General features: G+C 40.0%; 1 protein-coding gene across 3 annotated transcripts in view; it reads right to left on the bottom strand.

The window, feature by feature from the left end:
* Positions 1–1454: 1454 nt before the first annotated feature.
* APPL1 (adaptor protein, phosphotyrosine interacting with PH domain and leucine zipper 1) overlaps positions 1455–17331 on the bottom strand; it is a 46372-nt gene continuing 30495 nt past the window's right edge. For all 3 annotated transcript variants that reach the window (XM_054976206.1, XM_054976208.1, XM_054976207.1), the window contains 9 exons: positions 16639–16730; positions 15685–15867; positions 12303–12352; positions 9438–9612; positions 9311–9347; positions 8768–8914; positions 8598–8648; positions 7373–7462; positions 1455–3574 (listed from right to left, as the gene is read on the bottom strand). In XM_054976206.1, the coding sequence (XP_054832181.1) occupies positions 3425–3574; positions 7373–7462; positions 8598–8648; positions 8768–8914; positions 9311–9347; positions 9438–9612; positions 12303–12352; positions 15685–15867; positions 16639–16730 (975 nt within the window). In that variant the 3' untranslated portion in view covers positions 1455–3424. The remainder of the gene's footprint in view (positions 3575–7372; positions 7463–8597; positions 8649–8767; positions 8915–9310; positions 9348–9437; positions 9613–12302; positions 12353–15684; positions 15868–16638; positions 16731–17331) is intronic.

Below are 17331 nucleotides of genomic sequence, written 5' to 3'. Positions count from 1 at the left end.
CTACATGTAAGATTCCTGACTGACCAACAGTTTAAATATATTTAACAAAGAATTTCAGGGATGTTTGAAAAAATTTGGAATGGATGGGAACAACTTTAAAGAAAATGTATTCATATGATTACTACAGAAAGTCACACGCTATAGTTAATAACCGAATGTTGCTGAAGTTCTCGTTCATTTTATTAGTATATAGATTTCATTCTGCAATTGAAAATATCAAGTTGACAATAACTAGCAATAATACAAATATTCAGGAAAACTGTATTAAGATTTAAAAACATTACAAAAATCACAATCACGGAACAGGACCAAACTATTCCTGTAAGAATCTGACCAATTTACTACATTATAAAAATCACCCAAATTTTACAAACGTCTTGCCCTGTTATAGTTATGCACAGTTGTTTACTTAAAATGACAAGTTGAATTACTTCTGCGTTGAAGCAAGGGCACATTTTGAACTTATTGTTTGATGTATATACTTGCAGGGAGTCTAAAGACATGATGAGAATGATTTATTTATTAGAGAACTGAGAGAACTGTGGTCAGGTTTTACATGTGTGTATCACGTGCCTCTATACTAGGTAAGGGGGAAAGGGAAACATGCAAAACATTTGTTTCATGGTAACACAGTTTCACACAGCAGTTTTTCAATATGAATTGTCTGTGAAGGGAATGCAGGTTCACAATACAATGTGCCACACGGCATGAGTGGTTCTGTACCATCAATATACCAGGCAATATATCATCAATATACTTCTTTCCAACCCCTTCCAGAGCTGCTCTAACAGAAGAGGTAGTAAAGACACTTTGAGAGAGAGAGACACACACCCATTGAAGTCTCCCTACACACACGGCTTTTAGGCCACATGGTTGTCAGGACTCCCAAGGCCAGAAGAGACTGTTGGAAAAGGTAGTTTCAGGTAGGTAGCAGTATTGGTCAGCAGGATATAAGTCTAAGTGGCACTTGAAGAAGTGTCTGAAGAAGGGAGCTTTGACTGCTGAAATCTTGTAATGTAAAAATCTTGCTGGCCTCTACTGTAGCACTGGATCAAATCCTGCAGCTGGGGAAAGGAACGCAGGAAAATCCACAGCTGTCAGCACATTCCACTGATGGGTCCAATCTACTATATCCAACAGAAAAATAAATGTGCGACCCACGTGCTCAGATTTTACATACCTTTAACATGATATGGAAAACTTCAGCCCTACATGAATGGTTAAGATTAAAATGTCCCGTGATATTCAAACAATTGTTTAATGTGGTGGCACATTTATATAATCGTTCAATCACTGAAGTAGAATGTATTCTCCACACCCCACGCACATAATGATTATGCACGTACATATGTTTCTCCCAAAGACAAAGTTAGAGTATGCAAATATAATCTGACAGTTTCCAACTCCATGAAAAGAAAATGTGCACACCCTTTTAAAACTTATCTGACAATAGGTAGAGAGTAAAACTCGTCAGTTTTATTAATGAGGAAATACAGGTATTATGCACATTATAATACAGTGAATGAACATAACATCTTTACATATATGTACACACACACAAAGATTGCAGGCAACAACTGGCAGAGGTTAATCTGAAAACAAAACTAAGAATTGTCTATCACAGAAAGTGATTATTCACTTCAACACAAATTTAATATTCACATAGTATAAGCTCAAAAAGGTGATATAATCATGTTGGAGACCCAATTAAGATGAACTTTGCCAATTTAGAAAGTAAGCTGCCCCCAAAGATAAAACATAGGTTAGTATTTCTTTACTACAAGTAAATGATGCAGCAGTAAATTTATTTAATAAGCCTTATGCAAAAGGTGATACTTGCAGAGATTCAAGGTAGAGGTGGGAGGAAGAGAAACTGCTGGTAGCTGAAGCCCAGTTAAATTTACTGGTGCCCTATCCATCTCCTTTTGATAGAAATTCGTAACACTTCCTGGCAAGCAGTATCAGAGTTCCAAGGAAAAACTTTCTCCAGAGTTCTTACACGTGAGTAGCATAATGGGTACTTCAAAAGGTCTCAGATATCAAATGACCCATGATGCATTTTTATGTTTCTTCCTTCAGAGTGGATTTTTTTTTTCAATTCAGCGACAAAAAGGCATATCAAGACTGAGTTTTAAGAGTAATCCTTGGGGCAAATTTTCAGATCTGCTTGGATGAAAAGTGTGTGCATACCTGAATTATGGGACATAGGCTTTCTTTGTTCACATCATAAATGATACAGAACACACAGATAAAACATTGGCTTCTACTATCTTGAACAGCTTCCATTGATTAAGCCCATTTTACAGATTGCTGTTAAAAGAATTTAGCTAAAGAGATAGACCACATAGTTAACTATTGACTCAATCATTTGGGATGTATGTCTTCATAATTTCTTATCATATACATTCTGTTCCCTTGCGGTGGAATCAGAAATGGACTTTCCTAGTTACAAAATAGTACAAAATAAAGTAGTACAAAATAAAAAGATAATCTTTTGTATTAAGAGTCCTCCAGTGCAGGAGGAAAAGGTTGACATCTGATATATTTAAAACTTGTTATTTATTTCTCATTAAAAACAGAGATCAGGATGAGAAGCTCCAGCCTTTCTCAGAAGGTCAGCAGATTTATGCAAGCTATACATGCACTTATGTGGCACAAATCGTTTAGCAAAATTGTCCTGAAAAAAAGCTGTCAACAAAATCAGATGGAACATACAAGGAATTTTATCTCGACTGTTAGTTTATGATTTTTTTATGCAAATAGTTCTTTTATCAACATTCTCAAACCTATGGCTCCAAAGACTTGCTGCATACCAGTAATCCATTGAAAGCCCACTGGGAGTTACTTAAAGGACACACGCATACTCCTCTTGGCTACAAATGGAAACATTTGTTACATGGACAATTACAACCCCACACCACTTTCTAACCTGCATTTGTTTTGCTGTCACCCAAAATATGCTGAGAAGTTAAGGCCAATACCATCCATTGCAATTCCAAATAAAAGTGATGAAAATCTTACATTTAATCTAAAAATGCTATTATGATTTTTTTGGTTTTGCACAACTGTTATTTTCCCCTGGCAATTTATGTTCAGAATGATTTAGCAGTAATTACTAAGTTTAAAGCATATTTTGAACATGAAAATAAAATTATACTTAATTTATGCCAATTTCTACCTCATTACAATTTCCCTGGTAACCAAAAAGGTCCATAAACTCCAATTCTGCTACAGCCCATTAAGCATGATTCCTTAGAGTATCAAAGAAAGTCCATACCTACATTACGCAAGCTTAGTGAAAGAAACATGAACATTCTAAATATTAAGTTTTATCTAATAAAGGAAACCCTCCACCTTTGTTTCTTCTGCATTCTATGTCATTTCATCTCAGACAACAGGTCCAAAGATTCCCACTGATGTCAACTTATGCTTCAGATTCACGTTTCTTCTTCCCATCTTCTCCCAAATCACTGTCTTCTGACTGGCTACTACTAAGGACTACAAATTGGCCGTCCCCAGCACTCTGACTGCATCTACTAGAAGCAGCTATTAGACGGCTTTGCTCTTCTAAGTCCTGAAAGGGAAAAAAGGTATTAAGATACTCTTTATTTAAATAGGTTATCCAAGTATTTCTTATTATGCTAGACACTGAGACAAAAAAAATTATTTTCAGCAGCAAAAACTAGTAGGAATTTACTGTGAATGAACAGGAGGCTGTGTGTGTAGTAGGCACTGGACTAGGATAGAAGAGATATGTTCAAATTCCACTCAGCCACAATATTCACCAAATGATTCTGGGCCAGTCACAATTTCTCAGTCTAACCAACCTCACAGGATTGTTGTGAAGATAAAATTGTATTTTTGTATTTTTTTAATTGTTTATCTTGTTGGAAGCCACCCTGAGCCTGCTTGCGGGAAGGGTGGGATATAAGCTGAACAAAATGAATGAATGAATGAATGAATGAATGAATGAATGAATGAATGAATGAATGAATGAATGAAATGGAGGATGGAAGAAGTCATATGCTGTCATGAGTCTACTGAAGGAAGGGCAGGCTAAAAATGCAGTAAGCAGCCAATTGCCTTTGACAATGGCTCAAACCCAAAGAAGTATGAAGAACGAGTGGGAAGCTGCAAGGCCCTGTGGATAGCATCTCATTCCTCACACCTCCCATACTAGTTCCCATTATTTCTTTTTTCCCTTCTTTTAAAGTCCCCATAGCCTTTTCCTGCATTCTTCTCAACCAGCCAACCTACCTTTATCTTCCTTCCTGTCTTCTGCTTTCCATCCTTCATTCCTTGTGGCAACCTCTACCCAGCCTCTACCTATGGCCCAATTGCACGGAGACAGCACCAGGCTGGAAACAGCTGCACAGTTGGGAACCTACAAGAACTTGATAGGGGGCACCTCATTTTCTCCTGCACCCCCTTCCCAACACTATTTTCTCCTTCCCTCTTCCTGGCAATCTGCAAATTCTGATCTTTCCCTACTTCTTTCTCTCTTTCCTACCCACCCATTCCACCCACCTTTTACCTGCCATCCCATCATCAGCTTTATTTACTTACTTACTTTATACCCCACCCTTCTCCACAACGGGCACCCAAAGCAGCTTACATCATTCTTCCCTCTCCATTTTATCCTCAGAACAGCCCTGTGAGCAGGAGCAGAGTGGGAGCGAAAAACCCTGAGAAAGGACCTATCTCCCAGCATGCCCTGTCCCTGTCTCCCAAAGAAGGGAGGGAGAGGCTGTGACCCAACCCCAAAAGACAGGAGAGAAGATGGGAGGCAGCCTTCCTAACCAATTGTCTGGCTTTAATGGGGTGGCTACCAAGCCTGGGTGAGCCATACAAGTTGCATGGTATCAAGTCACCCAGTGATTACTACCAGGCCTTGCTCCTAAAGTGTCCCTCAAAGGCCAAAACAGCCCCAGAAATGGCACTGCCACTCACCCTTGTCTTTTACTGACAGAAACCAAGCATGAAATGCAGGGAAAACTGTTGTGATTGTCTAGCAATGGAGACCAAAGGCATCTTTTCTTAAAGCTACAGACATACCTTTTATCATTTCAGGAGTTTTAACCCCCCCCCCCTCCCATGCATTTTTTTAAGATTTCAGATTTTTCTGCAAACCTGGGGCATTTTTCAGGTTTGTAGAACGATCTTGCTGTTCACAACCCCCGTCTTCAGGTTTAAATATCTATTGAGAATTAGATATATTGATGCGTATGTATAATATGGTATAGGGGTGACTTTGAAAAAATAACACACAAGAACAGCCCAACGGTTCAGCTTACTTCTCCCAAAAAGCGGCCAGCCGGAGAATGAAGGTAACAGACTTTCTCTACTATTCAGAGGAATTCTACCTTGAATACAGAGGATCCACTTAGCTGTCAAAAGAGACCTTGCAGTGTCCAACACAGTTGTAAATACATCTAAGCGGCATATGTAGCCATTATATCTTCTGGTAGTAAATTTAACATATCTCTACAGATCATACAATGCATATTGTCTCATCTGACTCAAATCTACTAGTATGACTTTCATTGGGAGTATGAGGGTTCTAGCACTATCCATTTCATCACTATTTTCTAAATATGCTGCATCTGGATAAACCCAGATGTGTTTCTGAACAACGGACATTATTTACATACACCTCCAAGCAGCTATATTTGCCTTTTGACACTGCCTTAGGACAAGCCTGTTCCTTTGTAACAACAGTTCAAAATAATGGTTGTTGTGGATTTTCCAGGCTGTATAGCCATGGTCTTGGCATTGTAGTTCCTGACATTTTGCCAGCAGCTGTGGCTGGCATCTTCAGAGGTGTAGCACCAAAAGACAGAGATCTCTCAGTGTCACAGTGTGGAGAAGATGTTGGCAGGTAATTTATATCTACTCAGGAAAGTGGGGTTGGGCTGAGTCATCCTGTAAGAGTTTCCCAGGGTGTGGAATGCTAATGGAGGGAGGCGTCACTGTATCCTGAGGAGGTTCTTTTGCATATGGATTGGTGCTTGATATGCTAATCCTTCTCTGCAGGGCTATTGTGAGATGTGGAGTATTTCATTAGCCTGGTGTTTTGCAGGGCTGGAAGCCATGCTCTATTCATTCTTAAAGTCTCTTCTTTCCTATTGAAATTGTGTTTATGCTTATGAATTTCAATGGCTTCCCTGTGCAATCTGACAAAGTAGTTGGAAGTGTTGTCAAGTATTTTAGTGTCCTAGAATAGGATACTGTGTCCTGTTTGATTTAGGCTATGTTCAGCCACTGCTGATTTTTCAGGATGGCCAAGTCTGCAGTCTCTTTCATGTTCTTTTATTCTTGTCTGGATGCTACGCTTTGTGGTCCCGATGTAAACTTGTCCACAGCTGCAGGGTATACGGTATACTCCTGCAGAGGTGAGGGGGTCTCTACTCTTTTGCTGAACATAGCATCTGTTGTATTTTTCTGGTGGGTCTGAATACTGTTTGTAGGCTGTGCTTTTTCATAGGCTTTCCCATCTGATCAGTGATTGATATATGGCAAAAACACTTTTCCTGTGGGAGACTGTTTTTCCTTAGTTGTTTGATTTGTCCTTGGTTTACTTGCTCTTCTGATTTCATTTCTGGAGTAGCCATTTGCTTGAAGTGCATGGTTTAGATGATTAATTTCCTCGTTGAGAAAGTGCGGTTCACATATCCATCTTGCACGGTCTACTAATGTTTTTATTATGCCTCTTTTCTGTCGAGGGTGGTGATTGGAGTTTTTGTGTAAGTACTAAGCCGTGTGAGTTGGTTTCCTGTAGACCTTGTGACCTAACTGAAAGTTGCTTTGCGGATGACCAAGGTATCTAGAAATGGAAGTTTACCCTCGGTTTCTTTCTCCATGGTGAATTGTATGTTCAGGTGGATATTGCTGAGGTGGTTTAAAAAACTCCATCAATTCTTCCTCACCATGGCTCCAAATGATAAAGGCATCATCCACGAACCAGAACCAGACTGTAGGTTTGTGGGGTGCTGATTCTAGAGCTGTTTTTTCAAAATGTTCCTTGTAGAAGTTTGTTATAACTGGGCTGAGAGGGCTTCCCATGGCCACCCCATCCATCTGTTCATAGAATTCATTATCCCATTGGAAGTAACTGGTTGTCAGACAATGGTGGAATAAGGCTGTTACATCCTCTAGAAAAGTCTGATTAATAAGTGCAATTGTGTCTTTTACCGGAACCTTGGTAAACAGGGAACTATAATGCCAAGACCATGGCTATACAGCCCGGAAAATCCACAACAACCATCGTCCTCTGGCCGTGAAAGCCTTCGACAATAGTTCAAAATAAACCTATATGAGTAGTGCCTTTCAAAGAAAAACACAACCTGAGAGTTAGACCCTAATGTTAACATACCTTTTCAATTTGTTTTTGTTTACTGAGTTCCTTTTGCTGTTTCTCTTTCACTCTCTCTATTTCTTTCTGTTTTTCTGATGTTCTACGATCCTAATGAAAAACGCGTAGTAAGTGTTTACACAGTACGTGGGGAAAAATTTACACAGGATGTTTTCCTACTGACAAAGTCTTACATCAAAGAAACAATGCAAGTAGCTAATCTTTTAACTGTATACATGTATGACAGACAGATCCAGGTTCACCTCTCACAGAAACAGCCAAAGGAAGCTGACAGAATATTGGGATGAGGCTGGCAGTTAAGGGAGAGAGCAATTAATCTTGTGAAGGAAGCTGGCTGCAGAGAACTAACATTTTGTAACTATCCATGGTTTAACATAGTCTGGGGATCAGAAGTTCAAATGTTAAGGACAATGTATCCCTCTGCTTGAGTCATTACATTGTTGCAGATGTTATAAATAAAAATTAACACACACACACCATTTTAAACCTTGCTGACTAAATGTTTAGTGTCTAAGGGAAAGTAAAACGCACACACACTGCCCAACCTTTCTGGCCACAGCCAATATATTTAACTAAATGGTAGCAGTGCATAAGGGAAAGACGTACTGTATTCCCTGACTCCAATATACCTGTGCAGTAGCTGGGTAAGAGGTGGTCGAAGAGGGGAACTGGGATGCCCTGCCTGGTGATGTTTCAGGAAAAGGAGAGGCCCAGTGATTGCAGGCTCTATGCCTATTAAACAGAAATGAGATGGGTGGCAAGGCGTGTCTGCCTTACCTGACTGTAGCCGTAAACCTGGGAATAGAGGTGTATGTTGGGGGAGAGGTTTATGTTGGGGGTAAAGTGTTTAAGGAGGTAACATAAAAGGGCTCTCAGACCCTGCCAACTGCCACCCCAATAAAGGTAACATTGGGGTATATTTGTACAATTATTTCAATTCACATGGAGTACTGATGTTCAGAGCTATCTAGAAACAGCCAAATCCCTGAGAAACTAAAGCAGTATATTCTCAAAAGACATCTTTGGATAGGGACTGGTATAAACATGAGAAGTATTCAGGAAACTTGGCTTCTCTTGGATGCGGGAAGGTAAAAACAATAGCTTACATTGGCCTAAGCAGTTCTGATACAATCTTCCATTATAGAGGAGACTTAGCTATGCGGGCCCTATAGCTCTGCAATGCTGTGATTTGAACACAAAACCTATTCACTTTACAGCCACTTACCAGTTCAGCATGAAATGCAATTTGTTTTGCAAGTCCTACAGAGTCACAAATCTAAATGGGAAAAAAAATCAGAAGGATAAAAATGTGAATATCTTTACCATTAAATCAAATTTTAAAGCTTCAAAATAGTTAAGTATATTCAAGAATTTTAACTGTATCATTATAAATACCTTTTCCCCTTCATTGTTTGATTCAAATATATAGCAGACTGAAGTTGGTTTGCTATCTGGTCTGCCTGATGAAGTCTGAAGTACAAATCCAAAAAGGCGTTTGTTCTCCTGGTGTGTAGCATACAGTGCTACATTTGGCAAAGGAAACTTTTTTTTACCAAAAAAAGAAATGGAAATTTAAAATTCATTGTATACGAGACAGCAACGTACTATAGCTTACTTTGAGAATAAACGATCTTACAAATGTAACCAGTATGAAACTGGTTTAACATTAAGCTTGAATGCTCAAGTGACTGGTTCAGTTTAATTCTATTCAGCTGGAGAGATGCAAGTCCATTTACTCCTTTAAAAAATTACAACAGAAATATAAAACTTAAGACATATGACAAATTGTTTTAGGCTTAACCAATACAACTACTAATTAGAATTTAGAGAACTATTTTTGACTATTCAAATATTCACACACCAGTTTTGACAACAGAATGACAAATAGGGAGAAAGCACAGGCCACACTAAATGTGATTGCACATATTAGCAACTTACCCTGAGTCTTGTAACTTGTGTCTGTGGATCAATTAACCTAGAAGGGTTAATTTAAGAAGTTATTGTACACAGAAAAGAAGTGTATTATACTTGCTTAACAAATGTTAGTTTTGCAAAGTACACTTACTTTAAACAGTCACATGTGACTAACAGATGTGATTCTGTCATTCTGAAAATGTTATGTATAGCTCGCGCTGCTAGTATTTGGCGCATAGTTTCATAAACAACATCAGGATTTTCATCCGACTTCACCTCCATGGATCCAAGGAATCTTACAATAAATAACTGATGAAGGATAGAATCTATAACAGACATACATGAAACAAATAACATAAACTACTTCTAGGCTTTCCAGTCTAATAGAATGTTCATGAGACCCACAAGGACTTGTGAGGGGAATTTCATTTCTCCTCCCCTACCATGTCCTCTTTCCCTTCCTTGTTCCTCCACAGCCTCTCTCCTTTTCCTGCTTCCTTCTCTCCTCTCCGTTCATCTTTGTTTGCCACCCCATCTTTGCCTCCCCCCGCCCGGCAGCATCTCTCCTATGGCCCAGTTGCGTGGTACCAGCTGAGCCAAGCCCAATTATATGGTGGGGAACCTACAAGCAATTGCATGAGATACTTCTACACTATTTCCTCTTTTGTTCCTCCTTCCCATATGCTCACCTTTCCCTACATCCTTCTCTCCTTCAAACCCACTAAACAACTTACCTTTTATGTGCCCCCTATCTTCTCCAGTATTTCTTAATTTACTTCATTTATATATGCCTTTCTCCACAATGGAGACCCAAAGCAGTTTATACCATTCTCCTTGCCTCCATATTATCCTCACAACAACCCTGAGAGGTAAATTAGGCTGAGAGCATGTGACTGGATCAGTCACCCAGGGAGCTTCCATAGCAGAGTAATGATTTGAACCTGGGTCTCCCAGATCCTCCTCTGAAACTCTAACCACTACACTCAAATCGTTTGGGGTTGCTTCTGGGCCTGGCCCAAATGAGTTTATCCTCAAAAGGCCAAAACAGCAAAGTAAAGGGAATTGACCAGCCCCCTCCCCTTGCCTTTTATTGACACAAACCAATCATTCAAAGTATTTTTTTAGATGATCTGTCTTGTCTGTTCGTGGCTCTACTTCCTGGATTGAAGTATCCTCAGATCAGGGCCATTAGTATGTAAGATGTGGTGCAAGCCACATGAATAACCACAAGACATTCTCCAAACTTTTGTATACTTTAGTAAATGGATTTTTAATAAAGTCCGAAACAAGAGGGACTGCTGTCAAATATATTGCAGCAAAAACTTCGTATCTTAAAAGATTAGACATAAACCTATCAATACTAAATTTTTACAAGCATGAACTGATTGTGCAAGATGGTAGTTCACAAAGGATGGCAGCTAGGAGTGTCTGTGAATAATACAGTATTCAACATGACCAACACTTCCATGAACTGGCAAACATTTTTACCTCACATTTCCTCCAGAAGTTCACGGTAGCATATAGTTCCTCCCACTATTTTGCCCTCGTAATGCAGTGAGGTTGGTTAAGGAACAGGAGAGAATGTGTGTGTGTCCAGCCAAGTATGTTTCATGGCTCAGAAGGGATCTGAACCTGAGTCTGCACAGTTCTAGAACGTCATTGAGACATGCTTAAGAATTTAGTATCTCCCTTTATTACTGTCCCATTTCTTTCACTGTACCACTAGAAAGCCCTTCAGGGAAAAGGATCTTAGCCATGTGCAATTACTGTTACTTGCATAGCAATATAAACTTAATGAATAATAATAAATTCAAGCATAATCAACTAAATAGCTAGATTTGAGTTGACTGCTTAAGACAAGGCTGAAAGTGAAATCTGAGTCAGATTTTTAAGGTTTGAGGCAAATGATTCTAGGGCAGGGGTGGCCAAACTTGCTTAATGTAAGAGCCACACTGAATAAACGTTTGAGAGCCGCAAGACATGATGCATTGAAGTGACTTCAGATGAAGAGGGGGGAGTGTCCTGAAAGTGATATCACAGGAAGGGGTAGGGTTTTGGTGCAGTATGCTGGAAGTGACATCATCAGAAGGGGTGGAGCTTGGGAAGAGCCATCACCTGACCTTTGACTTGGAAGAGAAACACAAAAGTGATGTCATATCCTTGCTAGGCTTCACCCCCAAACTCCCCAGGTATTTTCTGAGTCAGACCTGGCAACCCCAACATTTTTACTGAAAATATGAAAGGCATAGAAAGAACGAAGGAAGGAAGGGAAAAACATGAAAAGAAAGGAGGGAAGGGAGGAAGGGAAATAAAACAAAATAAAATGTATGGCCATGGTGATACTCAGAGACTACCGGGAGCCACACAATATGTCTAGAAGAGCCACGTGGCTCCCGAGTCGCAGTTTGGCCACCCCTGTTCTAGGGGAACAGTAACCATTAGTAGGGAGGCCTGAACTTCATTCCATTCCTCCTAATTAGCATTTTGCTGGGCTAGTATGAAGGACTCCAATGTTATCAATTAAATATAAACTAAAAATCATACCACATGAGGAGCCCAAGGAACCCACAATAATAAGCTATGGTTAGTTGGTTTGTTTGAACCTTGCCTATCAATTCTGGAGAATATATGGAATGACGCTCTTTTGCAAGGTTCACAGCTCTTCTCATAAAGTTTCAGATTATGCTGTGGTCTCCCATTATTTTCTTGTCCCAGCTCAACAACAGGCATTGCCAGCGTAATATTCTGCCGCATTACACAAATGCCTTGCCTTGGAGAAGTCCACAGTGAAAAAATATCTGAAATCCCCTGGTACAGAGGGAATATATGATAATATAAGTATGTACCAACTAAAGTTTAAGGATGAAACTATTCACCCATGTGCTCTTTTCATTCTTCTCAGATTCACATCCGAACTGACTTGTTTCAAATGAATGTTCCACTCTTTAAAGGTTTAACTTATTGCCATACAGATTACATTAAACGTACTTCAGATTTAATTGAAATTCTGCTTTACCTTCTGTTTCTGATTTAACCCCTCCAGATTCTCCAAAAGGGTTTGTACGCCTGTCAAAAAAACCCCAAAATACACAATCAGAAATCAGTGTATAAGAGTCACTAATGATCAGTGTGTACTGTAATGAAACAAGCAACAAACTCATGGAAGATTATGAAAGATTCATAACAATGAGCTTCAGAGCACAGCACCATCTAAGCAGCAACCAAATGAAAAACTGCCCCTCCCCCCGAGCACTGTTCTACTTGAAGATCAAAACTAACCCTGGACCAAACTGGATCATCTTAATTCTGCTCTGACAAAAGAGCTGATTTTATTTAACTTTGAAAAAACCCACAATTTTGATGTAGACCCAGCAAAAGGTATTGTTTTACATGAAATCATATGCTGTCCCACTTGTTAATCTCTGGAATTATTCACTTATAAGTAGTCATCATTTCCAGTAAATTGCTCTATAACTATTAAATCAATGGGATTAATATTGAACTGAAACCAAGAGAAACATGGCTACATCTGGCTCTCAGCAAACATTATTCTTCAAATTATATTCAAGTGAAAATACTCTAGGCTTCCAATTTTAGAGACAAAGACTTTACCAAATAGGGAGGGGCCAGGGAGGTAAACTAGATGCATATAAAGAGGACATGAAGAATTTTTTTAAAATATGAGGTAATCCATTTGCAACACAGAATAAAAGAAATCCAAAACATGTACTATATTTTCCTGAAAGGAAGATAACTCTAAATATAAGACAATCTCCCTCATGGTTATACACAAAAAATTATTGTTGCACATATCTGTAATTAGCAGAGATGGAACTAATCTTCCTTTCAGATAAATAGATAATTGTTGACAAATGGCAACAAACGCGTAAATCCTAATGTGAGGTTATTTAAGCATGAGTTCCATGAACAGTTAAAGAACAAAACACTAACCTAAATCACTTAAATTGAGCAGCAAATATATTAAAAACAATTACACAAGGATCTTCAAAAACCTGTACTGTAGTCCACCAGCTTGATTAGTATGATGCATTTAATCTGCCACTGAGATACTATATTTGGGTGTTTTCTGACTGTACAAAAACGTAATTCTCATATGCTTCATGAAGACTGTGCTAGAAAATTCTCACATCAAGCCTGTTTAACTCCACAGAAAGTTGAGCCGTACAGGAAAGCTCAGTAGTATCCTTTCTATTGCACCTTATGACTAGGGGTGTGCACTCGAAAAATATTCAGGTTTCCTGCTTCGGGTTGACCCAAAGCGGAAAAAAGCTTCAGAAAAAGCCCCGAAATCCGAAGTGGTATGCCGCTTCGGATTCGGGTTTCGAAGTCGCTTCGGTATGCTCCAGAAAGATTCGGAGTATACTGAAGTGATGGGGAAGGGGAGAGGCCCATCCCTCCTTAAACTCCCACCTCCACCTTTAAACCCCATCCCCCACCCCACTTCCCTGGTCTGGCAGAAGGCTGGAGCAGCCCAATGCCACACTGGCCAACTGGCCAGAGGGGAAGGCCTTCCCTGCCACCGTTGCCGCGCAGCCACGACCGTCACGGCAGGCCAGCAAAGAGGGCCTCGTGTGGCTTGCCAGCAGAGAGGGCCGCTGCCAGAGGCCAGTGGGCAGGAGGGAGGCTGCCTCCTCCAGCGGTAAGTAGGGGTGGAGAGAAGTGAGGGGTGGGGTGGGGTAAGGGTGGGAAATGGGTAAGTTTAAAGGGCCCTGCCACTTGTGAAAAGGCCCTTTAAACTTAATCCCCGGAGGCCCCGAAGCTTCTCAAAGCATTACGAATGCTTCGGAAAGCTTTGCTTTGGGAATTCCGAATCAGGGCCAGCATGCTGGCTCTGATTCGGACATCTTGAAGCTTTCTGGTTCAGGCCCGATTTGGGTATTTTACCCGAACCGGATACCCCAAGTGCACACCCCTACTCACGACTCCCCAAAACAAACTTCAAGAAACATCCTAAGTCAGGCAGGTTTCTGCTATTTGACCTGAGTATCCATGCACACAAGCATCACTGGCAGGGCTACATCATGGACACTCATTTTTAGAGACCTTGTACTTCTTTTACCACTAACAGTTCTGCCAGATTAGTTCTGCTTTGCTTTGGCTTAGAAAAGGATAATGGAGTCATCACAGCAATAGCCAGTGACCATTTTCTGTATGAGTCAGCCCTCAGTGCCCTGTTTTCTGCAGTGTACAACAAGGAGAGCAGTGGCTCTCCTCACACTGTCACTTCTGTTCAGACTAGGTGTGTGTATTTTCACAGCTGTAGGACATGTAGTATGACTTTCCAATATACAACTGTGATGCACCCTGTCATGTTAAGGGCTTGAACATTCCTTCCCTAATATTATTCCTCTATCCCACATTAAGGCTTGTTTTCATGTTGCAAGACTACATTCACTGGAATTATGCCCACTGCTTAATCAATCTGCACTGTTTTATAAAGCCACCACAAACATCTTTTGCATCAGGTAGTCCAAATATACTTCTGTTTAATGGGCGGAGGAAGGATTTCTAACATTATAAATAATCCTCAAAGAAATATTCTAATTTTAAACAATTATTTCTGGAAAAGATTGAAGCTGATTGGAGGGGGAATACTTAACACAATGCTAGTTTATTGTCCTAGCAGATATTACTCCAGAAGCCTAGATCATTTTCACTCACCTTTTTAGTTTAGGAAGAGAGTCATCAGTTTGCCATCACCACCTGGAAGCAGGGCTATCACATTTCTCTTGAGTTTCCAAGAGGAAATACCCAAGGTGCTGGGGCAAGCAAGCAATAGGAAAGGAAAATATACTCTTTAAGAACAAAAAATTTAAAGATTAAATAAGATGAGAAAGACTGCCAAAAGGAATGAGATAGTGCACACAGAAGCCAAAATATCTAAAACTTATACAGTTGGGTAAGATTTTCCTTTACATGAGCCTATGCAGACAAAATGTTCTTGGACCCTTAGCTGTACTTCTCAGGATTATGGATTCCCTCTGCCACCCTGCCCCTTTCTATGCATGAATTCCACACACTGCCTCCAACACAGATAAGAGCTCCATCAGTGCCAAATTTAATACTGGTTTGCATTAGGTAGGGCTCATTCTTAAAAAGGAATATGAATAATTTCTCAAAACTTGGTATCAAGTCCTAGTTAAAAGTGAACTCTGTTTATGGTTTACCATGGACAACTACTTATGCAGGCATAACCTTTAAATCATAATTAAAGGTGGCAGAGAGAGCAAGTGAAATTCATGCCAGGAGAAACATTGAAAAAAGAACGAGCCCACATTCAGTCTTGGGACTGAAGACTTCGTATATTGTAGGCTAGCATCATCAACATTAGTTTTGTTTTGTTTTTTAACTGCAAACGCTTTGTTTTTACACCCTACCTGCCTGACTGTCCCAAGGTTTTTAACTGGCCAGGCTGATCTTCGCTTACTGGAGAAATGATGTCAAACTGTATGGGTGTATCAGGTGCAACAAGTGAATCCAATGAAAATGCTGACAGAGATGCTGAATCAGATCCCAAAGACCCAGTGCTGCTAGTACGATTTGTGGGAGGACGAGACTGTCTAAAAAAAATGAAGCAAACCCAGAAGACAATGTCTCAAATTATGCAGTGTGTTGAGTGTCAGGCGAAAACACATCTTCAAAGCCGTCATCACAATGTACATCTGTTACAAATCTCCTTAGGAGACTGACAATCTGAAATCATTTAGCTGCAGGAAAACCCACTTTAAGAAGAGGGATCCATCCACAAAAATTGATGCAGGATCACTGTGTGATGAAGCTAATCTTACTATTTCTGGTAAGACAATAGACTTGTTACAGGCAGGGCCGTGAGTAGGGGATTGTTGTGGACAGAACATCCTTTCCAAGGATCCCTCCAGTCCCCACGCTCCCTTCTTCCCTCTTCAGTCCTACAGCAGGCAAGGGCCTTGACTGCCACCACTCTGGGTCTAGGCTGAACTGGGGAGGGACAGAGCCCTCTCTCTTACCCCTCCCAGGCAATTCCCCCTTCAGCTGAGGTGTGACCTGCTATATGGCTAATTATGAGGTGTGAAGAACCCAGGCAGATTAAATGAAAAAGAATAATTTATTAAACAAATACCGTAACAGTTAAGTAAGAGAACCTCTATGAAATTAGAGGAGAATTAACACAGGGTATGCAACAAACACCAAGGCAAAACCTCCAGGGAAAGAGGCTGATGATAAGAAGAAACAGTAAAGTTTCCTGTCACAATTGATGTCTAAGTTAACTTCAGTATTCAGACGACTAGACCCCAGTGGAACCATCATGGTTTACAGATGAATTTTAAATACTCTACTGTTTTGTAACTTACACTACTGGCCTCATGCTCTCATGTCTCTGCTGAAAGGAAGGTGAGGGGGTGACAGCCTCTAGAGCTGACTGATTTACACGTGCAGCAATTTCCTATATTATTTGGGGGGGAAAGCACACATTAAACATTTCCCTTTAATTAAATATGAATAAAATTGTGTACGGTAAAGAGACTTCTTACAGCCATGTTCAATCATACATTACCCACACTTTCATAAATGCTTCTCTGAATAATGATACAAGATTTTCACTGTACTAAAAAAGTAACTGCTTCACCTAATTAAACATCAGCAGAAAGTCAAGAGTGAAACACACATTACTAAAAAAAAAAAAATCTGAAACTATGAATGATATGGTTCACATGTCTCAGGGCTGCTCATATATTTATTTTCTAATTCTGATCAGTCTCTGCAGTGGAAAATGTACTGATTTTGAAGAATTTTTATAACACCAGACATGCCCTTTTCTCACATCATCAATCATCTAGATGAATTTATCCCAGACTGGCTGCACCCACTCGTCCACAGCCAACAGACATCAGCAAAAGCTGGGAGAAACATTGTCAACATGCCTAGCTTGGTGATACACCATCAGATTGGGAATACAGAAAGCTATTGCCTTAATGGACTTCCTGTCTTAATTTTGTTTGTGGCTTCTTAGTTCTAATTAAGATTCGAATGCGCACACTGATCCA

This window comes from Eublepharis macularius, chromosome 4 (genome assembly GCF_028583425.1).
Source record: "Eublepharis macularius isolate TG4126 chromosome 4, MPM_Emac_v1.0, whole genome shotgun sequence".
Lineage (NCBI taxonomy): Eukaryota > Metazoa > Chordata > Lepidosauria > Squamata > Eublepharidae > Eublepharis > Eublepharis macularius.
This window is presented reverse-complemented; position numbering and strand designations above follow the sequence as displayed.